At 36.4% G+C, this 26,883-nt stretch overlaps 1 protein-coding gene and 2 pseudogenes across 1 annotated transcript; all 3 read right to left on the minus strand.

The window, feature by feature from the left end:
• The window catches only part of LOC128171437 (talin-2-like), a 333,309-nt pseudogene that overhangs the window by 306,126 nt on the left and 300 nt on the right, over window positions 1-26,883 (minus strand).
• On the minus strand, window positions 18,052-20,156 carry LOC128171960 (uncharacterized; annotated as a pseudogene).
• Window positions 20,867-24,629, minus strand: LOC128171962 (uncharacterized). Its single transcript, XM_052837738.1, has 2 exons — window positions 24,526-24,629; window positions 20,867-24,041 (listed from the first exon to the last, which is right to left on the minus strand). Exon 2 carries the CDS (start codon window positions 23,915-23,917, stop codon window positions 20,867-20,869), a length of 3,051 nt encoding a protein of 1,016 aa, XP_052693698.1. The 5' UTR covers window positions 23,918-24,041; window positions 24,526-24,629.

The following is a 26,883-nucleotide window of genomic DNA, read 5'->3' on the forward strand; positions in this document are numbered from 1 at the left end:
CGATTTCCATGATTTTGGGAATTATTTTGTTTTCCTCAATATTTCTGAGGATTAGTCTAGCCCCCCCCCCCCCCCCCTCCCCCCAACTTTCAATTTGCTTCCGACGCCAGTGTTATGTGAGACTCTTGTTGTAGTTTGTCATATTAAACATGTACTCCAGGGATGGGGTAATTGAAAAAAGTATTTGTAATTGAGTGTAATTAATTACATTTTTCAAAGTAATTGAAAGTAATTTGTAATTGAGTCTGTCTTCAATTACAAGTAATTGAATGTATTTAAATACAGTCCAAAAATATTGTGTATTTTCAATTACTTTTCAATTACATCTCAATTACTTTTTTTCCAAGTTTAAAATATAAAAAAGGTGTCTTATAATGATAAATAGATTTTATACATGTTTGGCATGGACTTTTGTTTATGCAAAAATTAAATGTCCCATAATGTTTAATATGTTTTTACAGCATAACACACTGCCCAGTGCAATAGGTAAAGATCTAATTTTGTGGAGGCTTGAACCTCTCTAATACCCAAGAACCCCCATTGATTTTAGACTTAAGGGAGTCAAAATATCTCATTCTTGTGATTATAGCAATTATTATTTATACACTGATATGCTGTACTGCCGAAAGTTGTACTTTCTGTATAAACATAGTTTTAATATGTGAATAAAAAGTAATTCACTATAGAGAAAATATTATTCAGAACCAAAAATGAACTCAATGGTACTTAATGAATTTAATGTTAAAGAAAATTTTCTCTAGAAATTTTCAAGAAATCTGAACTGAAAAATACAACCTTTAAAAACATAACCGTACATAAAGCTCTGTATATCTTAATGCTGTTAAGATATGTATATGTTCTCAAGATTTAAAAAAATAAACTAAAGTATTTGAAATGTAATTAATTACATTTATCAAAGTAATTGAGAGTAATTAATTACATTTTAAAAAATCAATGTAATTGTAATTGCAAGTAATTGATAAAATTGTCAATGTATTTGAAAGTAATTAATTATAGTATTGTAATTAAGTATAGAATAGCAAAATTCAGGAATATGCTAATTCAAATCCACGCCAAATTGTTCAAAAACTTTTTTCCGCTAAATATCGTACACGCGGAATATAATGTGTTTACAGTACCACATATCATCATGTTAACAAATTACATTGTATTAGAATCCTGAAAGAAACGAGAAATGAAACCAGTAATGACCTCCGGTGACTCCTGGCTGTAAAGTGAGGTCAAATTTAAGAGGTCAAAGGTCATCAAACACCAACTCATTCTGACAATAAATTCAAATTCACAGGTGAAAATCCCCGAAAACTGAAACATCGTTAGTTGTTTTGTTAGTAACATTGCATGTAATTTATCAGTGTTAATTATATCTTAAGGTAAGGTTTGCGGCTTGCATTTTTTAGAGATTGTACCAAAGTTACATACCATTTTGTTTACTATACTAAAGTCTTTTTTCTCATGAAAATCAAATGAATTTTGCCTGTCCCGTTTTATAACTACAAAAGGTCAAAGTTCATGATTTCCAATTTTCATTTTGATGAAATGTAAACAATTTCGTGAAAATATGAACATTTTTTATGTGACTATTATGGTGGTTATTTATGCTTAAAATGTTCGAAAATAATATCACTGTTGATATCATGATTCACTTTTATTAATTTCTGATGAACTATCTAAATAAAGAAAAAAATGCAATAAAAGTCTTAGTTTTGGACTACTATTATGTAAACGAAAACATCTCATTTGAAACCTTTCCAAGTCCACCGATTTCAGGAAAAACGTATCTTAGAATATGTGTAATCTGATGTTTCTAAAACACTATTCAAAACCATATGATGCGGATTTCGTTTTCGTGGAAATTGATAAAATGCTTGTGTCCTCTTATTTTTTCATTGAAACTAAAAAACACCGCGAAATAAAAAAAAAGCTGAAATCAATTATGACGTCATATAAATTTTGACGTCATAACTGAAATAAAGGGTAGTTGGTGTTACGTCACAATGAAAATGTGTGAGTTATCTCCCTGTAACCGCAAACCTTATCTTAAGCATAATCACTATATTTATAATCACTATATTGTATGTAATAAATTATTAGTGTGTTTATTATATCTGGAGTATAATCACTTCATATCGTTTGTAATTAGCTGTTAGTGTGTTAATTACATATTTTAAGTATTTTCAGTATATGTGCTATATTTCTAATATTGACATGGATATTATCAATGATACGCCCATACAAGTTACCATGGAGTCAGTGATGTGGATGTGTGAATTCATGTTTAAAAGTAGTTTGTGTCAATACTTGTCATAGATTTTACTTAATCAGGAAAATAATATAAAAATCTTTAGGATATAGAGGTGAAATATACAGTGTTAATCATGAAATGAATTGATAAATGTATAGATTAGGAATACTTCATGCAATACACTAGTACGTTCATATTTATCCCATGTTCTCTTGCAATACTTGGATTTCATCAATACTTTGTAGTTTAATTACTATTCATGGACATACATTTTTGTGGATTTAATGAAAATCACAGTTACATAGATATGTAAACTCATGGCTAATAGTCCAATCAAGTCAACTTGTTATTTGATATTGCACTTCACTGAAAATTTAACTTCATGAATCACCTCAACTAAATGAAACTAAATCAAAATTGGTATTTAATGAATGCTGATGAAATGACACTGTACAAGTTTTTAATATAATAGTAGTAAAGATCAGGCACAAACATGGAATAAAAATAATCCTCTAAAGTCAAGGATGAATATGGTAAACCAACTCATATTTGCAATCAAGAAATGTTAAAGAGATTAGAGAATTCCCAATCATTGTCAATGGTCTTGTCACAAACAACAAGTCTTCTCTGGATTTTATTTTTTCAGAAGATTACTTTTTCGTAAACTAGACAATGAATGATTAATCTAAAGGTAAGTTTCTATATTGCTATTCATTACTGTGATTGACAGATGCAAAGACAAGTTGGTTTTCAGTTTAACATTGTATACAAGAACATAAATACATATACATGAAGAAATATACAACACACAGTAAGTGGGCGTGTCTCACCTGTTTGATCCCGCCCACTTTACGTGAGTCGACTGCCACGTTTATATCCTCGTCCTCATCTCTCTGCTTGGCCTGCTGGGCCACCTTCACCAGGACCTCCGTGGCGCGCTTCACCGCATTACCCGCCGCCTACAGATATGAATATTTACAAGGTCATATCAAGGTCATTTAATAACCTTATATTATAGCTAGGTCAGATATTGATCATATTAAAATCAACCAAAACTCTAAATCAATACAAGGTCAAATCATGTCATCTGTTCATCTTGATCTTGTGTTGTTTCAACATATTAAAGTGATAATGAAACTTAAATGCGACATTTGATTAAAAATAAGACCATGGTCATTTCCTGGCTATTCCGCACAAATAAAAGTGACACATGGCAATTAATTAGCAAGGTAATTAAAAAGAAAACAAGGCTTTTACCTGGAGGCGTTTCATGGCGACTGAGTCTGGGTCAGCCTTGACCCTGCAGGCGACCAGGAGATGGGCTGTCAACCCCGCGACCTCTTTGGCCGAAGCGAAGAGTCGCTCCTCTGTAGCATGACCTTGAACCATGGCATTGGCCGACTCGCACAAACTGTGAGTGGCAGCAGCTACCATCTTGGCCTGTGGAGTATCAAAAACAAAGCTTAAATCAGTGGAGTATCAAAAACAAAGCTTAAATCAGTGGAGTATCAAAAACAAAGCTTAAATCAGTGGAGTATCAACAACAAAGCTTAAATCAGTGGAGTATCAAAAACAAAGCTTAAATCAGTGTTGAAACCCAATGTTTTGTACTAAAATAGCTCAAATCAATGGTTGCATTGGAAAGAAGAAGAACCAATAAAAATGTGCAATGATTTATCTTTCTGTGTCAGCAAACATACAAAATCATTCGCGATATTCAACCATTGAAAAACTATTTGCTTCTGGATTTTTTCAGAAGTATATTGTATTTAGAATTATTTAAGATACTATTAATTTGTATATTACTGAATTTAAACAACATGCGCTCATTGTTTGTTTCCCATCCAGTTAAGTCAGAGACTTGCCGCCAATATAAGCCCCTCGGACCATTTACTTACCGCTGATATAAGCCCTCCGACCATTTACTTACCGCCGATATAAGTCCCTCGGACCATTTACTTACCGCAGATATAAGTCCCTCGGACCATTTACTTACCGCTGATATAAGCCCCTCCGACCATTAACTTACCGCCGATATAAGCCCCTCGGACCATTTACTTACCGCCGATATAAGCCCCTCGGACCATTTACTTACCGCCGATATAAGTCCCTCGGACCATTTACTTACCGCCGATATAAGTCCTTCGGACCATTTACTTACCGCCGATACAAGTCCCTTGGACCATTTACTTACCGCTGATATAAGCCCCTCGGACCATTTACTTACCGCTGATATAAGCCCTTCGGACCATTGACCGTCATCGTCCAGTATCTGAGATTTGTGGTATGTTGCTCCAATCTGTTATAACAACACAGCAACAGATTATTACAGGTATATGTTATTACAACACAATCAGTTTATTATTAAATATGTACTTCAATAGTCAGTGGAATCATTTGACTTCATTTCCCAAAGTAACACTGAGAATGCTACAACTCTCTCTATATACAGCAAATCTGGACAACTCTTTCAAAATTCAGTAAATCTGGTTTCTATCTGGCAAATCTATCAGTAAGTTGTTTGTTTTAAATATAGCTTCACTTTAACTGATTAAGATAAATACAGCAGAGTTGTACAAGTTTCTGTTAAAAACGATGCCCCTGTCTTTAACCTCTGTAAACCTGACCAAAACAATAATTTTGTTATAGGGCTTGATAGGCCATGATTAAATGTTAATATTTAAGCTTCAACAGCAAAACAAAATTTCAACATCAAACATGTTATTCATCTAAGAAAGATGTTATTTCAAATTTCTTTTTTAAAGCTGAAGAAAATTATTCATATAACTCATGATAAATATCAGAATTCCCAGTCTACAATAGGTCCCTCTACAATCGATAATTATCAATTATAAATCGATATAATGATTTTATGTAAGTACTTGTGTGAATTTATCCACAGTTTTATAATACCTTGAAAGATAGATATATCAATTCAAATATTTGAGTTCCCATGAATAAATCATAAACCACATATATATATATACCAGCACCAAGATATAGAGGAGTTCCACAGATGTTGATATTCTTACCAATAATGAGAGAAAACAAAAGTTTGTTTACCCATACAGATAAATACAATTTGTTTACAACCCAAGAAGTTGTTGATACCATACTTCCTCTATTATAGTAATTTATATATGATATATTACCTATCCTTAGATAAAACTATAATGTAAGGTCACCCAGAAAAAAGAAACATTACAGGTTTTAAGTACACCTTAACTGGTTTTCAGTATTTCAGTAAGAGAGTTATAAGTTACATGATGAAGTTTACACGCCTATAACTTGTAACTACATGTAACACTTATGTAATAAATCATTACGGTATATTCCCTGTAATCTGTAATACATCTATAACTTGTAATTACATGTAACACTAATGTAATAAATCATTACAGTATATTCCCTGTAATCTGTAATACATCTACCTTTTCCAGCTTTTTTATAACCTGTCAATTGTTTACAGTGTTACACAGACACAATACAACAACCATCAAATTTGCAATTCTTGGTCAAGTTTAAACTGTTTTGTGTATCCTTCCCCTTCAATCATTATCAGAAGTGTGTAAATTAATTTGAGAGATTTTACTGTTAAAAGAAAGGATGTGCTTTCAGTTTGTTTTTCTATTCATCATACAATGTAAATGTAATACAATAATCATTACATAGTACAATTCCTATTACAGTTCTCAATAATTCTCAATAATTATATAAATGTATAAGTAATATTTTAAGATATTCTTTAACTTTAAAACTAGATAAATCTGATGTATGAAGATGACATTAATACTCTCTATCAATGAAGCAGTGCCCAGTGTGAGAGAACCATCAGTGCTGTCAACTGCATAAAGAGTGATGTTCGTAGCTGTTTAGATCTCACTACTGTTGAGGCACTGATTAGAATTAGCAGTGAAGGTCCTCCTATTGAGGAATTTAAAACTAATGCCGTTGTTGAACGCTGGTTTTCTCAGAAACGTACTGTTAAATGTGCAGGATGGCCAAATGCCATCCAACTTCCACAATTGTAGGCCTCAAATCCTGCTGGCTGCATATTTTAAATTGTCAATTTGTTAAAGTGTAATAAAGGATATATGTTACTGTATATACAGGAGTCTTTATTATTTGTTTCATTTTTAACTTGTTTATAAAATTATTATCAGTTATTATGGCAAATGAATTATTTTTTGATGGCGACTATAAATTCTGAAATGGCGACCTATAAAAATTGTTGGTCGCTATTTAGCGAGCAATTGTGACGTGGAGCACTGCAACAGAATTGGGGGAAATTTAAATCAACTTCATTTCTATCAATTATGTATCTTTTGATTACCGGGGGTGTCTAAATTTGAGAATTTTTTTTTTTTTTTTATGAGATATAGATTTCTTCTCATGCACAATCAGTTCCTAATAATGATGCATAGATGAAGTAAATTTGTTAAGATTACTTTTATGAGATAAAGATTTTTTTGCATATGTGAAGTTATTTAATTCTCAAAGAATGAGAACTATTTCTGTGAAAAAGGTGACTTTTTATGAACCAAGTTAAAATTTGAGATGAAGTTTGTTTACTGTTGACATAAGGTTGCCTATTCGTCTATTTCTAAGATAGATGTAACTATCTCAGTGGATGCCAGTTGACTCTTTGTCTATTTATTCTTTAATAAAATTGTTAGTTTCTGAGATAAAATCTGCTTCTGACTTAAATTTTGTCTATTTCTGAGATAGACTTTGTCTATTGAACAGACAGATCTGTGTACCTTGGTGGACGCCAGCTCCTGGGTTGAGTCTGTGATCTGTCTGATGGCGTTATCCACGTCTCTCTGTCCGGGAAGGGCATTCAAACAGTTGTTGAGCGCACTCGACACAGCCTTGGCCACCTGGTTAAGTCGAGCCTGGTTCTCGGGGTTTTCTGGGTCGTTCATGGCTCGCTTCGTCTCCTCCAGTAGATGCGTCGACTTGTCGATGACGTCGCAGGCGCTGTCGATGACCTGCCGTCTGACCTCGATGACTTCTGAGGTTAAGGCGACACCACGCGTGGCTTCTGTCAGCACGCGGAGGGCGTTCGTGGTGTCCCTGGCTGCTACACCCACGTAATTCTCATTGCCCTGAAAAATCACCATATAGTGGAAATATATTATATAGATAAATATATAGATAAATAAAATCCAATTCCCTGAGAAATGACCACAGGGAAGAATGTGTGAAGAAAAGTCACAACAGAATGAAATCATGTCATATATATATATTATACTGTTCACTCCGTTTTTTCTTATATCACAAAAATTACAAAAATGGTAAATATGTATCTTTTTAATTTGCATCAGTCATCTTGTTTCAATTTTTGCATCTTATATTTTTAGTGATGTCTTCCTTTTTACAGCGATCAACTATAATTACCAGAATATATGAAATGCTCTATATATTCTACAAAATGTCTGTCTCCATTATACATTTATCTGTGTTTACCTGTGAGGCAGCCGTCAGTAGCTGAGCCATCGCTGATTTCATGTTCTTAGAAGTGGAGCCAAGTTTCATGGCCGACGCCTCCACCTGAAATACGTAACATAATATGTATCGACTCCATTCCACCAAACAACAATTAAGAGCCAAGTTTATTTTGTGCAATATCAAATCTCCTATTTATATAATTATCCAAAAATATCTGATACTTTACACCCTTTACTTTCAATTTTAGTGATGATCTTTTTCACTATACAGATGCTACGATCACTAAATATTCATGACCTTTAACCCCTGGCCTGAATGTAATACGTATGATCCACTTCACTTTACATATAATCCAATTAACAAATGCACTATGTATACACATGCTACTATCATTGAGGATTCAAGACCTTTAACCCTTGACCTGACAATATCATCACCATGACCTTTTCCTCTTGGCCTTACCGTTTCACCAGGTAGTGGCACAAGGTTACCGCTGTCAGCAGCTCTGCGGTACTCCTCCAGCTCGCGGTCGAGTTTGGTCAGCTGATCAAGTGCGGCGTCAACCTCCAGTGAGATACACATCTCCTCTGCCTTCCCTGAGGCGGTTCTCAGCTCAGTGAGCGCGGTTGTCATCGTCTTCACTGCCTGGTTCATGTTCATGCTCCCTGCTTGGTCTCCAACCGTTGGGGCTGCGGCGTTTGCGGCGGATACCAGCTGAATGGCAGGCTGTCAGAAGAAATGTGGTCAGTGAACCGAGATGTGAAACTAGTGTCTATTATAATAGCTATCGCAGTACAGTTAAGGCGGTCAATAAAAATATGGGCAAATTTTTGTGATGAAAACACGTATACTTTAGTTAAACTGGCATGTCCTTTTTAAAATCAATAACAGTCACTCAAATGCAATATATTTCTAAAATATATATATAACAGTACAATATTTTATGTTCATAGTGGTCACGTGATATGGCAGTCGCATGGTACAAGCAGATGTATTTGTGGTTTTGAGGTCATTTAAAAAATTCAATATTGCAAGGGCATAATCATGTCAAAATTCACAACTGAATTATGAAATAACTTGATGTTATATCGTAGATTTTGAAAAACGGTGCGAACTTTTTAAGATAAGAATATTTGTTAGTAGAAACCGTAATTTATGATGCATATGTTGAATAATTTTGAAGGTCACAGGGTTAATTTCATTAAAAAATAATCAATTTGTAAGATTTTACAAGGATCGTAGAAGTTTTTAAGTTACATAGCATATTTCAAATTCACATGTAAAAGTTTGTCGGGATCAGGTAAGTGTATGCCCTTGCAATTAAGTGATTTATTTAGGTATTCAGATTTTAGATATACGATATTTTATACAAAACCGAGGTGGCTTATTTATACGATGCATACTTTTAACAAAATGAAAATAAGACTATATAGGTAGCATTCTACTAATAATAATTTTAAACAAAATATTCCTTTATACTTTTCCGTTAATGTAAGACATTTATTTTTCTTCGCTATAAAACTGCACGATAGCCTTCAATGATTTAACTTAGTGCGTCATTTTGAAGCATATGACGTCATATTTCGTAGTACAGCGAGAACGACATCTCGCTTATTTTTCAGTGTGTACAATATAACGGACATCAAAATTGTAAGTAATAGCATTTGTTGTTTTTAATTAAAAGATTAGTTTAAGTTAATTTTACTAATAAATAGATTAATAAATACTTTCGAGGTTTGTAATATACTGTGATGTCATAATGCACATTTCCCGTACTTTTTGTCTGAACGGAGTTTATTGACAGCCTTAACTGTGCTGCGATGCACATCATATTATTTTGATAAAATAAATAAAATAAGTTAAATATAGCACAGAAACCTTAGTTTTAAGACATTTTCCTTTCTCCCCATAACACTGCAACGAGATTTACAGACATTGTACTATCAATGTCTGATTTTTTTTCTTGCCAAATGGTCTCCCTTACAATTTGTACTTTATACCTGTATAAATTCCTTGCTGGCATTGATCAGTTGTAGCTGGGCTGTAGCGCTGTCCTGGTTTGTCTCAGATCCCCGGAATCCTTGGATCAACAGAGGCAGCTGTTCATTCATGATCTGTAGAAGGAGAACAACATGTGATAGTCTCAGCCAATAAAATACAACAATAGAAGGAGGACACACTATTATTTCCTTAGCCAATCAAATATGGTTTTACAAAAACTACAGTCCCAATCAGCCAATCATCTGCAGCATTTGGAAGACACAATACAATATTCTTAGACAATACTTTAATCCTCTGGAGAAACAGAAGGAATGCAGATACAATGCTTAGTCATAGAACACAACAGGAAGATTTGACCCCTTTTGTTTACCGGCCAATCAATTATAACCCAGCATTTATCAGTGGTTCAATATTCAAGTACTGTCATCTAACAACTTCTGTAATAAGAATTATGGAATGATGTCCCACATCACAGTTTACCTGGCAATGTTGAGTCAATTACAGCAGGATTTAAACCAAGAACCTTTAGCTTACTGGCCAATCTACTATACCACCCATAGCTAAGTGTTTCCACCATTATGTAAATTGAATTGAGACTTCTTTTATTGATAAGAATTATGGAATGATGTCCCCATCACTGCTTACCTGACATTGTTGAGTCAGTTGATGTTCCGAGGTTTTGTTAGTGTTGGATTTGTTAGCGTTCTTTGAGGCGTTAATCAGCTGTGTGGTGGCTGAGGCGGTATGACGCGCGGCGTTCTACAAATCATAGATAAAATCTCTTACAGTCCTATCACATGATAAAGTACGATTGTAATATATCCGTTTTCCAATCCAATTACATTTCAAAGCATGGTTGTAACCATAATACACCTAAATGACTCAAGTCTCATCACAGAACATGATTGTAATATTAAGCCATCATGTCGTATATCATTTACTGCAATTAAATTACAGCGTCTAGAAATAAGTATTCAACACTTAATGAGTCTCTGACCTCTAGCCTCCTGATGAGTTTCTTTTTGAGGGCGTTGCTGGCGGATATACTTGTGGCAGCCCGGAGATCCTTTGCAGCGCCTCGTAGTCTCTTCTGCTGCTCCGAGTCGTTCGGACTCAACGCACAGCCCTGTAATATTAGAATATAACACTTTACTGAAATTGATTGAACATGATATAGCTGTCAACTGTGATATACAACTCTGTATCAAATATAACATTTGACTTTACAAATGTTAAACATGATATTGCATTCTACAGTGTCAGCTGCTTTATCTTTATCATCATATGCTCTGTGGCCTACAAATGTCTACATAACCAGACACAGAGTATACTAGTATACTGTTACACTTCCCACCTCATTGTTCAATGCACACAACCTTTCCTTACCTTGGCAGCTTCCACCATGTTCGCGGTGGCATCAGCGAGTTGTCTGGCGGCAGCCACGAGCCGCTTCTGCATGTCCGAGTCAGAGTGGCCATCAGCTTCTACCCTGATGGCCCCAACCAATGAAGAGGTCGCCTGAAAACAACAGATATCAAGGTCAAAAATTATATCATAAACAAGTAAATATATTGAAACAGTCAACACTGTTAAATTTCTGAGCCATGTAGGTGCTAACCCAATCTAGCATTGACTTCTATAGAATTGAACTTATGAAAGATGTGTGAGATATTTGCGAGCTTACCTGAGCTAGCTGCCTGGCCTGTCTCACCATCTCGTTGGCGTCGCCCACACTACTGAACAGTCAGGATCGTGTCCACTGCGTCCTCGTGGGACTCCCCAGCCTGAATATCAAAAACATACATTTACTACCTCACTGCACAGAAGAGTTCATGATCTTGGTATCATAAAAGGCTCAATGTTTTGTATCAAAATATCCTTAAAATGTGTTTGTCATTATAACCAAAAATTAAGTGTAATAATTTCTTCATTTTTTCTTAATATTGTGTAACAGGTCTATCTCAGAGAGAGAGAGAGAGAGAGAGAGAGAGAGAGAGAGAGAGAGAGAGAGAGAGAGAGAGAGAGAGAGAGAATAAAAAGCTACAGAAAAAGAAAACAGTGACTATCCCACTTACCGCGGTTGGCCCTGCCCCTTTCTTGATGTGCTGTAGCAGGTCGTTAAGAGCCTGAGTAACCACGGTGGCTGCGGTGCCTAGGTCGGCCAGAAGCTTGTCATCGCGGCAGGACTGCTGGACCGCCTCCACGATTCCCTCCACAGAGTGAGCCACACCCTTTGTGGCGTCTATCAGCTGTTCCTGACAGGCCGGGCTACTGATGGTCGGAGCAACTACCTACAACATACATAGTGACACAATATAATACGGTGTTAGTACCAACAAGCAGATATCGATGTTATCCTATGAGGTTATCATTCTAACCAATAGTACTTATTGTAACAAATGGATTAATCCAACCAATGGTACATGTACTTATTGTAACAAATGGATTAATTCAACCAATAGTACTTATTGTAACAAATGGATTAATTCAACCAATAGGACTTATTGTAACAAATGGATTAATTCAACCAATAGGACTTATTGTAACAAATGGATTAATTCAACCAATAGTAGCCACCACCTACACCACAATGGAAGACAGTATTGGCACTTAGGTGGCAGGGGACAGTTTTTTTGATACAATTCATTGTAGCCAAGGGATGCATGTCTTCGGAACTCTGTAACTAGAATTTTCTCAGTTCCCATTCAGCACAAATACCTTTAATTCACTCTTTATAAGGCCAATCACCAATTTCTGAAGAAAATTACTAGTCAAAACCTGTAAAATTCTCTACATACTGGTTTTGATGAGATATTGACCCTTTCATATTTTGCTAATTTTTCATGATTTTTCAGCTTTTTAGACCTCCCCCAGCTAATTCCCTGCAGAGGGTTGACCTTCCGTACCGCGTGCATGTTGCACTATCACATGTCAGAAACTTACCGCTGTATAGTTTACAATGTCCCATCCACCTACTTTTCGTGTTATTTTACCTCCCGTCTGTAACTTGCAATTTCACTGTGTAAAGTCAGCACAACAGTCATAGCCGCAGGTTTCGCATTTTACTTCTGATTCTCATGTACCTAACATAAGGGGCCTACATATTGCATATCAATTTCAACAAGAGACACCCCTCTAACTAATGATAATCATTAAAAATCATTTCATGAATTTTAGCAACACTCATAAGCCTTCAAGTACAGCAATTCTCAATTTTACAAAAATATTGACGGGTACTTTATTCGAAACTGTCCCTTGCTACCTTTAACATACACTAACATTCTCCGAAAAGTCATCCTGTCTTAAAATTAAAAAGCTTATGCTATTCTGAAAAAAAGTACACCACATTTTGCCAATTCCATTGAGGTTTAAGAAAAATATGGCCATTTAAGTGAACCCACCATTTCCACTTTCCTCTATTTAACACAGATTCACAGGGCTCTCCACAAATAAAGCATCTTTACCTAATCTTTTAGAGGTCAACTGTTGTTCAACCTCCTAAAATGAGAAACCTTATTCAATACTACATACATCTGCTTGATATTATCATGATAAAAGCATCACATCACTTAGAAATACCCTTACATGTATACCCTCCCCCTATCTTTTGATTTTCACAAGAAGTATTAGTTTGAACACTTTAACCTAATATTATGAAACTTGTGGCAGTTTCCTTGAGTCATTTCTTACACAAATTTGAAAACAACCATCACTGATATTTAAGATTGATCTTTTTTTGGTAAATGGATGATTTTTAGCATTTTTATTCACAAAAAGTCATGTCGCCCTACATGTGATTTCTTGTTTTCATGAAAAACTAAGCCTATAATCATATTTAGTGGATATCTTATATATTCTGGTTTCTAGTCTCCTTTTAACTTTGCTAAAATAGTAAGACCTATGAGTGTGATGTGTGCGTTTAATTAAAATGAAATTCAAACACACCCGTGTTCCTGGGGACGGAATGAGAATTCCATGAAAAATGTTCAAATTTTTCATGTTTTTCTACATTTTTGATGCATTTATACAATAAAAGGGTAAAAATATGTTGTTTTTTGTTCATTTCAAGAGTAATTATCATAGCAGATGTTATTTCAAGGTCAAATGTACATTTACATATCCTACATGTAATGGTAATGGAGTCCATTGGAAAGAGGGGGTGGCTTTTTCAATTCTGTAAATACATCTAAAATACCCTTCTTTGATAGGAAGGAGCAAAAACTTGAGTTTTTTGACATATTGTATACTTTGATAACTGCATTTGTCTACATGTAAAGTTCATTTGAAATAAAAATATGCTGTTTTAAAAATATTGGGTGATATAAGTCAGGTGGCTTAATGTTATTTCATAAAATCAGACAGCAAAATGACTGCAAAATCATAAATTTAATGATTTAATTGATAAAAACTGTTTTAAAGTATTTATTCTTATCTCAGTAATTAACTTAAGCCTATTAATTGTCATCAGGATAGGAAATACCTACTCTCTTAGCCAATTTACTCTAGTGGTGGTCATTCTACACATTTAAGAGGGAGTTACTCCCCTTGAACATTTTAGCTAATAAATCATGTAATGACATCTATAGCAAAGAAAATCATCCATTTTCACAAAATGTATTATTTATGGTACAAAATCCACTCAAAATTACACTTAAAGGAGAAATATGAAAATACCATGTAGTCTTGAAGGTGGCAGGGGACAGTTTTTTTGATACAATTCATTGTAGCCAAGGGATGCATGTCTTCGGAACTCTGTAACTAGAATTTTCTCAGTTCCCATTCAGCACAAATACCTTTAATTCACTCTTTATAAGGCCAATCACCAATTTCTGAAGAAAATTACTAGTCAAAACCTGTAAAATTCTCTACATACTGGTTTTGATGAGATATTGACCCTTTCATATTTTGCTAATTTTTCATAATTTTTCAGCTTTTTAGACCTCCCCCAGCTAATTCCCTGCAGAGGGTTGACCTTCCGTACCGCGTGCATGTTGCACTATCACATGTCAGAAACTTACCGCTGTATAGTTTACAATGTCCCATCCACCTACTTTTCGTGTTATTTTACCTCCCGTCTGTAACTTGCAATTTCACTGTGTAAAGTCAGCACAACAGTCATAGCCGCAGGTTTCGCATTTTACTTCTGATTCTCATGTACCTAACATAAGGGGCCTACATATTGCATATCAATTTCAACAAGAGACACCCCTCTAACTAATGATAATCATTAAAAATCATTTCATGAATTTTAGCAACACTCATAAGCCTTCAAGTACAGCAATTCTCAATTTTACAAAAATATTGACGGGTACTTTATTCGAAACTGTCCCTTGCTACCTTAACACACACTTAACACACAGGATCAATAAAAATCCAAGGTCCCAACAAATAGAATGATTTCCATCCTACTGGATCAATCCTACCCAATAGGATCAATCCTGCCCAATAGGATCAATCTCAGCCTAAAGGATATTTTGGGCAATTCTAACCTAAAAGATCGTTTCCAGAAGATTTTGTCAAGCAAAGGGATTAGTCTGAACCTCATGAATCAACCCGAAAAATCAGATCCAAACAAATGGGTTAGTCCAACCAATAAGTATCAATCATAAAGAATTCAAATGAAAAAATTTATATTATCTACTTTATATTACAATATTTATAGTTTGATTGCAGCACTTATTTTCAACTTTGATATTCAATCTTTAAAACAGATTTCATAGAAATTAAATCCAAACTAACAGCAAACTAAGGTTATCCAAATTAAATTGTGTTACCAGTCAGCATAGCATCTCACCGAACCAAAGTCATGGAGCTACAGAGATATACAGAGACAATCTGAAAGCTTTGTACAAGCTATTAGCTCTGTCAGTCAATTTACCTTTAACTTAGAACAAGCTGCGAGCTGTGACAAAGCCTGATAAATCGTACATTATTCCAAGCCATGATATATAACTCGTACCTTGCTACAAGCTTCGAGGTGAAATGCGGCAAGGGTACAGACCGTCGCCCGGCCGATGAGTTTGTTCTGTGATGTACATGAATAAACTACAAACTCCACCTTATCTTACTACACACCTCAAGCTTAAACTGTATACAAGGAAATATTCACCCCCAGGTTTTTTTTGCCCATTTTCCCCCACATTGTCAGCAAATCATCTCCTTCTTAACACAACTGTATCTTGGCAAACTGAAGACAGGACAAATTTGCAAGTGTAGAAGGGTGAAAGAAATACAAGGCTACAATAACACTGTGTACAGTAGATAAACAGATGTACCTTGATACAGGCCACGAGCTGTGACGTCGCGAGGGCACAGCTGGTCGCCGAGCTGATGACCTTGTTCTGAAGCCCCTGGTCCTCGGTGGTGCTGGCCACACTCTTGGCCTTCAGGACGAGCTGGGCTGTCGCATTGGCCATTGCCTTAGCAAGAGCTAGCAATGTCTCCTAAAAATACAACACCATTCATATCAAATCTTATGATACATTTAAAATGATAATGTAGATTCCTTATTTTACGCAAGTCTTAAATTTCAAGATTCAGCTGCATCAAATCTTGAGCATATGAAATTCTACGCCAAAGTTTCATGTGATTTTACGTGATGTTTATACCTTGCGTTTAATTAGGAATCTACAGTTTTTAAAACACAAGAAATACATCTTTCTCTATACATTCATTGTTAATTCTATGAGATGTTACCTTATTAATTTTCAAGAAAGAAATCACACAATTAGCCAAAGACAATTAATCAGAGCGCCTCACCTGGTACATCCTGTCCATGTCGTCGATCATCTCTCCAATGCCTGTCATTACTTCCTGTGATGCCTCGCCGACCGTCTTGGCCGCCGCGATCAGGTTAGATTTACCCTGTCAACACACAATGTATATATATAAACAAGAGATGTGTGTGAGACACTTACGCCCCCCTCCCTTGGAAACATCCACAAAGAAAATGAACGTAAACAGCAAATATTTGGAATTTTTCTAAGTCCAAGGGCCATAACTCTGTCAAAAATTGCTCAATCATACCCAATATCGAACTTGACCTAGATATTATCATGATAAATCTGTATACCAGATTTCATTTCAATATGTTCATCCTCTGTGAAGAAAATGAATGGAAACTGTTGGTGGACCGACCGACCGACAGACAGCAGCAAAGCAATATTCCCTCCCTTCTTCGAAGGAGGGCATAATAAATGGAATTAAGTAAATATCTGGTTACATTTGTCCTGTAAACACATATATGTTTACATGTTAGTCAGATATTCCAAATATTCAAAAACATAAACAACATAAACAAGGACACCGCTACGCGGAGCATCCCCTCGCGACATAAGTTATTGTGTGGGGGATGCATTTGTACTGTTTGAAAAACAGCAAGTATAACCATATTCAATAATTATTGGTAATCTTTATTGAATGTAGATCTGATGTAGATCTGAAGTGGTAAATTGCTGAAACAAATTATAAACAATTTATAAATACATGGGATAATATGCAAACTGACATTTTAACAATTCACACAATAATACATTTATATCATATATGTATATATATCATAGTTTTCATAAGAAACAAATTGACAAATATCAAAATAGACGAATTCCAAAATGTGCACCCAGTATTGGAACAGTAGCCCGAGGGAAATTATGGAATGTAGGTAAAAAAGGGAAAATAATTTAATTGAAAAATATAAATATAGAATTCACACTTTATAGGTGTGCTGTGTACTTATTAATGACCAGAAAATCATATAAATAATGAAGTTATCCTTATATGTTTAACATCAACAAATGTAAACATGAGAAAATATGGCGCCTACAACCTACTACAGTAACAGTCATTACGAGGGTGCTTATGTTTGCTTTATAAACATGTCATGGCAAAAACAACTAATAAAATGAATATTTCATATATCTAAATGCATATGATACTTACAATTTGAGGGGACAAGGATGAAACATGGAATATGTTGGTATAGACAATGTGTAGCACTGCGGCGGGACCGCACGTACACAGCGTGAAAAACTGAACATAGAAGAGTTCCATATAAAGAGGAATAACTCTCAGACTGCACAATACAAGATCAAGAAAGATAACTCTTGGTTCCACTACACTCCCCGCCTGGCATCTTTGAGATGCCACTACTCGTATGCATGCACAAAACATTTCAAAATTGTGATAAACTAGTTGATAAGCAATACATCTCGTGATCACTTGATACATGAATCATAATACAAGTCAATGTTTACAAATTCATTGTTAACAGTCCATTATTCACAGTCCATAAGTTACAGTCCATTATTCACAGTCCATAAGTTACAGTTTACATCTAGTCACTGTTCACTTTCTATTAGCAACACGAGATCATGAATTGGTCGAATGTAAAATGTTGGTTTTCCGGCTCGAATAGTTCGCACAACAACTTTTCTCACGATTCCATCGTCACTTGGAAATACGCGGTCGATAATACCAGTTGGCCAGTTGTTCCGGTGCTCAGCGGGATCTTTCAACAGTACCACATCATCTTCTTTAACGTTTCTGGTTTCGCTTTTCCACTTACGTCTACTTTGTAGGATAGATAGATACTGCTTACGCCACTGATTCCAGAAAATATCTGCAAGGATTTGGACACGTTTCCATTGCGCTCTGTAAAGGTCTTGTAGACTGAGTGAATCAGACACGACTGGTAGGAAATCAACTTTTCCGGTGAGAATCATAGTTGGTGTAAGAATCATTGGGTCATTTGGATCCGAAGGTATCGGTGCTATAGGTCTAGAGTTTATGATGGCACAAACTTCACATAAAAATGTTGCTAATGTCTCATGTGTTAGAGGTTTACCACTAGATTCCAAAAGCATTGAATCAAGGATTTTCCTTGTCATTCCTATGACTCGCTCCCAGACACCACCCATATGGGAGGAATGTGGGACATTGAAAATCCAGGTGATGTAGGATTTGTCTAGGAACTGTTGAACTGGTCCCTCTTCTACTTTTATCGTGTTCACTCTCATTTCCCCAGCAGCTCCAATGAAATTGGTACCTCGGTCAGATCTTATTATCTTCACTGGGCCACGGAGTGATAGAAATCTACGCAGCGCATTTATAAAACATGAACTCGACATCTCTTCAATAACATCTATGTGAGCCGCTCTTGATGTTAAACAGGTAAACATCAGTCCCCATCTCTTGCTGTTTGCAGCTCCTCCTCTGGTTCTGCGGGTACAGACTTCCCATGGACCGAAGACATCAATTCCTACAGATGTGAAAGCTGGGCCTGGTGTGATCCTGTCCTCTGGTAAGTCTGCCATCATCTGAGTTTCAAGGCCACGGCGAAGTTTTCGACAAGTCACGCAAGTGTGAATGAAAGATGAAATCATGCGCTTGCCTCCCAGGATCCAATAACCTGCCGTACGAAGTGCACCTTCAGTGAATAATCTCCCTTGATGTTTGACTTGCTCGTGAAAATGACGAATCAAAAGAACAGAGATATGACTGTTCTTGGGAAGAATAATTGGATTGATTTCCTTTGATGGTAAAATTCCAGCAGCTTTGTTCAATCTTCCACCAACACACATTAGTCCATTTTCATCTAAGAATGGTGCAAGTGTGGATATACTTGTGTCTTTGTTCAAAGGTTTTCCAGACTTTAAACTGTTTATCTATTTAGAGAAGAATTCTTGTTGAATCTGTTTTAGGACAAAGGTCTCTGCTTCACGAATTTCATCATAACGGGTAAGTTGCATAGGTTTCTGGTCACGACAAGCTCTAAACCTGCGGCAAACTCGCTTGAGACAAGCAATGCCCGTAATGAGACAACTCCAACGATCAAATCGATCAAATTTCTTGGTAATGAGATCAGATCCTGTTGTTGTAATGGTAACATCAGTTTGTGAACATATTACTGGTCTATCGATTGGACGGACTTCTCTGTCACTATCAGGTTCAACAAGTGGAAACTGTGTAGGTTTCATTTCCGTCACATCACACAACCATTGTGGACCAGTAATCCATGGTAACTGCATAATGTTGATCACATTAGTGTTGCATCTTGTACAAGAATCTGCAGGATTCTTTTCACTGGAAATGAAGTTCCATTGGTTGGCATTAGATATTCGTAGAATACGATCAACTCGGTTGCTTACATAGGTGTAAAATCTTCGAGTCCTATTACCAATGTAGCCTAACACAACTCTGCTATCTGTGTAAAATCTCATGGTTTGCAATGGGATGCCAAGTTGTACAGATATGATCTCTGCGAGTTCCGTTGCTAAGACAGCTCCACACAATTCTAGGCGAGGAATGGTGTGGCCATTAAGAGGTGCTAACTTGCTTCTTCCCATGATGAATCGAACGCTTGTTTGTCCATCACTTACAGTTTTTATATATGCTGATGCTGCTATTGCCTTTTCTGAAGCATCTGAGAATATGTGAACTTCTGCTGTCTGGGCTGAAGTAACAGAAGTGTGAGACATCATACGGGGAATGGCGATATCACTGAGACAGTGAAGAGACGATTGCCACTCCTTCCACTTTTGAAGATTATTGACAGGTAATGGTTCATCCCAGTCAACTCCTTCAGGTGTGCATTCTCGGAGAAGTATTTTACCGCTGATGATGATTGGTGATATAAAACCTAATGGGTCGAATAGGCTGTTTACAGTTGAGAGCAGACCGCGACGAGTAAAAGGTTTCTCTTCAGTAGGTACCGTAAACACAAAAGTATCGTCCTTCAGTCTCCAACAAAGTCCGAGAGATCTGTGTATCATGTCATCACTATCTATTTCTTTCAGCTGTTCTCCATGATCACTGACATCAAAGGCGTCCATCACAGCTTGTTTGTTGGACGTGATTTTGTGAAGACGAATCTGACCTTCCTGTTTCATGGTTGACTGAGTACGCTTCATCAGGCTGATAGCATCTGATTCATTTGGTAAAGAGATTAACCCGTCATCAACGTAGAAGTTATGATGTACAAAGTTTTTCACATCTCGATCAGCGTGTTCGACAGTCTTAAGGAGTCCATAAGATGCAATAGCAGGCGATGGACTGTTGCCGAATACATGTGAAGTCATTCTGTACTCGATCATGATGTCATCTGGGTTGTTTTCTTTATACCAAAAGAAGCGTAGGTAATTGCGGTGGTCTTCATCAACACGAAATCGGTAAAAAAATCTGCTCTATATCTGCTGCCATCGCCACCTCATCCTTCCTAAAGCGAAGTAAAATCCCAAGAAGACTGTTGATCATGTCTGGACCAGACATGAGTACTGAATTGAGGGAAACTCCACCATACTTAGCTGACGAGTCGAAAACGCCTCTTATTTGATCTGGTTTCTTTGGGTTACGAACGCCAAACAAAGGTAGGTACCAGCAACCTGTGCTTGTTGGAGGTGGCGCAATTTCTGCTGCTCCACTGTTTAGAACTTTCTCCATGAATTTCACAAACTGTCTCTTCTTTTCTGTATCTCTCTGTAAACTGTTGTGTAGTATCTGAGCTCGATGTAATGCCTGAGGTCTGTTGTTAGGAAGATCAGGTTGGTTCTCTCGAAAAGGAAGAGGTACAGTCCACATGCTGTCCTTGTCTTTAGTGAATGTTCTATCCATCAACTTTAGGAATAGTCTGTCTTCTACCGATAAACCAGTACAATCATCTTCAGGGGTCTTCACGAAGACATCTTCACCATGAAATTGAAAGTCACGCTCACCAATTATATAGTTAGACACAAGTGTTTGCTCTTTCACATCAATGTTGTTCTGACACGGTTGACTGCACGTAACTCTACCATCATTGAGAATAGACACTTTGTTGACATTCACGGAGGTTCTTCTATGAAGTTTACCGAGACAAACTTCACCAATTATAGCCCAACCAAGACTAAGTCTTTGAGCGAATGGTTCCCCTCGAGGTCCAGTGATCTGCTCTTCAATGTGATGGGCCTCAATCAAGTCTCTACCAATAAGGAGCTGTATTTTTGAATTCACATCAAACTCAGGTATACTAGATGCAATTCTGAGAAGGTGAGGGTAGCTCTTAGCAACTTCTGGTGTAGGAATTTCAGAGGTTTCGTTAGGGATGTCATCACATTCCATCAGAAGAGGAAGGTCCATTGTCACAGCTGTGTCCAATGATCGTATCTTCATACTATGTGCTTGCCGACCATTTTGGGCTGTCTTTCCCATACATGTTGTCAAAGTGTAATGAATGGGTGAGGACATAATGTTCAAGGCATCAAATAGTTCTGGAGATGCAAGAGACTGGTTGCATTGGTCATCCACGATTGCGTAAACACGATACATGTTGTTTGGATAGTCTGTGTGAAATACATCCACAAGGAAAATTTTGCTGCATGATCTGCCTTGATAATGGTCGCCACAGAATGTAGTACACTTGACACTAGTGTTTGTTGAAGCTTTCATAGGTACAAGCGATATGTTGTCTGTTTCTGACTTCATGGTTTGTAGAGCTGAGTTGTACATTTTCTCCCCGCCATGCATGCTTGGGCTTGATGATGGACCTTTGTTTATATGCAAAGCAGTCGTATGATAAACACTCCCACAAGCAGTGCATTGGATTTTGACTTGACAGTCTTTTGCTGTATGACTAGTTGAGGTGCAACATCTAGTACAAATGTTTTTGCTTTGCAAGAAGTTCTTGCGTTCAAAGAACGGTTTTGCACGGAAGGCTCTACAATCATGAATGCTATGATCTGCCTTATGATATGGACAGCGGGCGTTGTTGTTGTTGTCTGTTGACACCTCAGACTTTTTGGAGTATACCGGTCTCTTGAGAGCTGGTTGTCGGCTGTTGGCGAATACAAATGCCGGATCATTTCTGATTTCACTCATTTCATGTACAAATGTCACAAAATATGAAAATGGTGGGAACGGCACTTTGTTTAACTTTTTGTAATTGGAGGCTTTGGCGATCCATTTTTCCTGCAGGTGAAATGGTAATTTGTTGATGATAGGATTCACTCCAATTGACGAGTTAAAATACGATAGACTTGTAGAAAATGTTGAATTGGCCATCAGTGATTCTATCTTAATGAGAATGTTTAACAAGTCATACAGGCGTTTGTTTTCAGCTGATGTCACTGGTCGAAAGTTTTCTAGCTGGTGACGTATAGACGCTTCGATCATTTCTGGTCTCCCGTACATCTCATCAAGTCTTTTCCAGATTATTTGAAGTGCTTCCTTAGGTTTACCAGGATTTGCATTGCGAATTCCAATTGCTGTAAGTTTGGAATTGCCAGTGAGTCTATTTAACATTAACTCAAGTTCCTCATTACAGGAAACTTTTAGTTCACTGATAATATTGGTAAATGTTTCCTTCCAGGCATTGTACGAATCTGGCGAGTCATCAAAGTTTGAAAAACGTTCAGGAAGCATTTGCTTTTTAATCATAAGCAGGGCCATTTCAGATAGCACATGAGGCGATTCAGTTGTGGGTATCTGGACATCAACAGGATTGGAAGGGATGTTTTCCACAAACTTCTGTGTTCGCTGCCCTGAACTTTCTCTCTCAATGTCCGCAAGGTCTTGCTCCATTGAAAGTTCATCATCACTAGCACTCTGTTCTTGTTTCAGTAAATCTAAGTCAATGTCTAACTCACACTTTTTTCTGTTCATTTCAGCTATACGTATTGATTCATCTTCCTCAAGGCGAAGTTTCTGTTTTCTTAGCTCAGCTTCTTTTTTCATTATTTCCAACTTCCGCTCTTTTCTTCTTTTCCTCTCAGTGCTGGTTGTTGATATTTCTGAGGCTGTTTCTAAGAGGTCTAATTTTGCAGCTTTAACGTTGTCTAAGGCTTTGTAAACCACTGACTTTCCTTTTTCAAAGTCCTCGGTACATCGTTTTATCTCGCTTTTACCTTGTTCACTTCTGGAGTGTCTTTGTAGAAAGACAAGGTACTGTTTAATACTGTTGTGAAACTCACTGAATGTGTTCTCTATATCACTCTGTAAGATTTGATATTGTTCAATGGTTCTGTCACATTTTTGCACACGTAAAATGCATTTCTCAACTTTCCCCCATGTTTCGAATATAGGTTTTTTATATTTGGAACTTTCTTCTTCAAATGCTAAGAGTCCTTTTTCACTCAAGATAACATCACGTTTATCCTTGGTAGAGGTGTTGGTTTCTTCAATCTCGTTCTGGGAATCACCGTTCCGTGGTAAGGGGAGCCCTCCCGTAGCCATGTTTCCTTGGTGTGTAAATTCAATTTACTGTACTGTTTGAAAAACAGCAAGTATAACCATATTCAATAATTATTGGTAATCTTTATTGAATGTAGATCTGATGTAGATCTGAAGTGGTAAATTGCTGAAACAAATTATAAACAATTTATAAATACATGGGATAATATGCAAACTGACATTTTAACAATTCACACAATAATACATTTATATCATATATGTATATATATCATAGTTTTCATAAGAAACAAATTGACAAATATCAAAATAGACGAATTCCAAAATGTGCACCCAGTATTGGAACAGTAGCCCGAGGGAAATTATTGAATGTAGTTAAAAAAGGGAAAATAATTTAATTGACAAATATAAATATAGAATTCACACTTTATAGGTGTGCTGTGTACTTATTAATGACCAGAAAATCATATAAATAATGAAGTTATCCTTATATGTTTAACATCAACAAATGTAAACATGAGAAAATATGGCGCCTACAACCTACTACAGTAACAGTCATTACGAGGGTGCTTATGTTTGCTTTATAAACATGTCATGGCAAAAACAACTAATAAAATGAATATTTCATATATCTAAATGCATATGATACTTACAATTTGAGGGGACAAGGATGAAACATGGAATATGTTGGTATAGACAATGTGTAGCACTGCGGCGGGACCGCACGTACACAGCGTGAAAAACTGAACATAGAAGAGTTCCATATAAAGAGGAATAACTCTCAGACTGCACAATACAAGATCAAGAAAGATAACTCTTGGTTCCACTACAGCATTATTTAGGAATATATAGTTATATAAACGGAAGACCACATTCTACTAACCCTCCATTACTACAAAAACTACCTTTTCTTTACCTGTACTAGATCTAAATTCAAATAATATCAAGTTGTTGATTTGAACTGCTGACTTTTACTTTGGTTTCACAGAAGAGAAGCAGAAGTAGTTATTGTCAAGTCGTACATAAAATTTGTAAAAATTGTGTTATTTTAACGATATATTAAAGAGTAATCAACTAATTGACTTGAAAATCCACAGGATTTGTCCTTTTACCATGCCAAATAAGTGTACGAAGTTTGATAAATATCCGTGCAAGAGTTTTCTTTTCAACTTGTTTCCAAGCTGAACACACAAGCACAGCAGCGATGCTATATCCCCTTCGGAAAAAGTTGCGCGAGGGGATAATAACAAACATTCAAACATACATTAAGCTAATAACTCTATTAACTCACCGTAACGTTGTTCTGTCACGCTACTTAAGCTCTGGGTGATTGATAACTCTTACTCAAAAATTTCGATTGATAACTCGTATTCAAAGTTGATTATGACATTGATTTAATGACATAATAATTTGTAATAGTATTAATGGTTTGGAAAGGCACATGCATTTTTTATTTGTTATTTTACAGAAGTGTGCAATCTATGATAAATATTTTTAGTTTTAAATGAATTTTGTCATAATGTATGCCCCCCTCCTTTACAATGGTTACCTGTATGTATAGCAGGTTGTATGTATAATTCTATGTTACCTGTACATATAGCAGATTGTATGTATAATTCTATGTTACCTGTACATATAGCAGGTTGTATGTATAATTCTAGGTTACCTGTACGTATAGCAGATTGTATGTATAATTCTATGTTACCTGTACTTATAGCAGATTGTATGTATAATTCTATGTTACCTGTACGTATAGCAGATTGTATGTATAATTCTATGTTACCTGTACGTATAGCAGGTTGTATGTATAATTCTATGTTACCTGTACATATAGCAGATTGTATGTATAATTCTATGTTACCTGTACGCATAGCAGATTGTATGTATAATTCTATGTTACCTGTACATATAGCAGATTGTATGTATAATTCTATGTTACCTGTACGCATAGCAGATTGTATGTATAATTCTATGTTACCTGTACGTATAGCAGGTTGTATGTATAATTCTATGTTACCTGTACGTATAGCAGATTGTATGTATAATTCTATGTTACCTGTACGTATAGCAGGTTGTTTGTATAATTCTAAGTTACCTGTACTTTTAGCAGGTTGAGTTGTCCAGGGTCACGCTTGGTCAACGTTTTGGTCAGAGAAAAAGAACTTCCTCCTCAGCAGTAGTGTGTCCACGTCCAACACCCCCTGTTCTCTCGGGGTCCGTGAATGGTCCAACCACTCCACTGAAAAATCGTCCAATCAAAACTCATTTACAAAACATCCAATCAAAACTCAATACATTTATTTTAATATAAACATCAACTACTCCAATGATCAAAACTTTATGAAAATGTCCAATCAAAACGTGTCAATGAACGGAGCCTACGTTCGTCGTCCGTGTGGAGTTTCTTTCTCATCTCGTCGAGTTTCTTCTGGTCCTTGGCGATGGACCTCGGCGGAGAGTCAGCGTCTTCTCTTTCTTGTCGTCCGGCATCTCGCGGACCAGGGAGTATTCCTCATGGTTAGAGATACCTGGAGAATAATACAACAATACAGACAATATGTTGATAGGTGTTGCTGTATGTTGCTAACACTTACCCATCTTGGTACACATTGTGTTGCCCAACTGTGTGGCTGTCATTCACCTTACATATGTGTTTGTGTTGCTACATGTTGCATGTGTTGCTATTTGGTGCTGTATGTGCTAACATCTGTCCATCGAAAAATTGACCCCCACCAAATTAAATGATTCCACAGTACCTATATTGATATAGATGGTGACCATCAGTTGCCCCACTGTGTAGCTGTCATCCAACTGTAACTTATGTGTTTCTGTGTGTTGAGAGTTACAGTGTGTTGCTATATGCCGTGTGTTGCTGTATGTTGCTTTAAGTTGCTGTATGTTGCTTAGACTTACCCGTCTTGGTACAGATGGTGACCATCAGCTGCCCCACTATAACTTCTTTCTTTGTGTGTTGCTATGAGTTGCTGTATGTTGCTGTGTGTTACTTTATG

Source organism: Crassostrea angulata, chromosome 2, assembly GCF_025612915.1.
Source record: "Crassostrea angulata isolate pt1a10 chromosome 2, ASM2561291v2, whole genome shotgun sequence".
NCBI classification, from domain to species: domain Eukaryota; kingdom Metazoa; phylum Mollusca; class Bivalvia; order Ostreida; family Ostreidae; genus Magallana; species Magallana angulata.

Coding starts and splice junctions, on each gene's coding strand:
- LOC128171962 (XM_052837738.1), bottom strand. CDS start 23,917: ATGGCTACGGGAGGGCTCCCCTTACCACGGAACGGTGATTCCCAGAAC.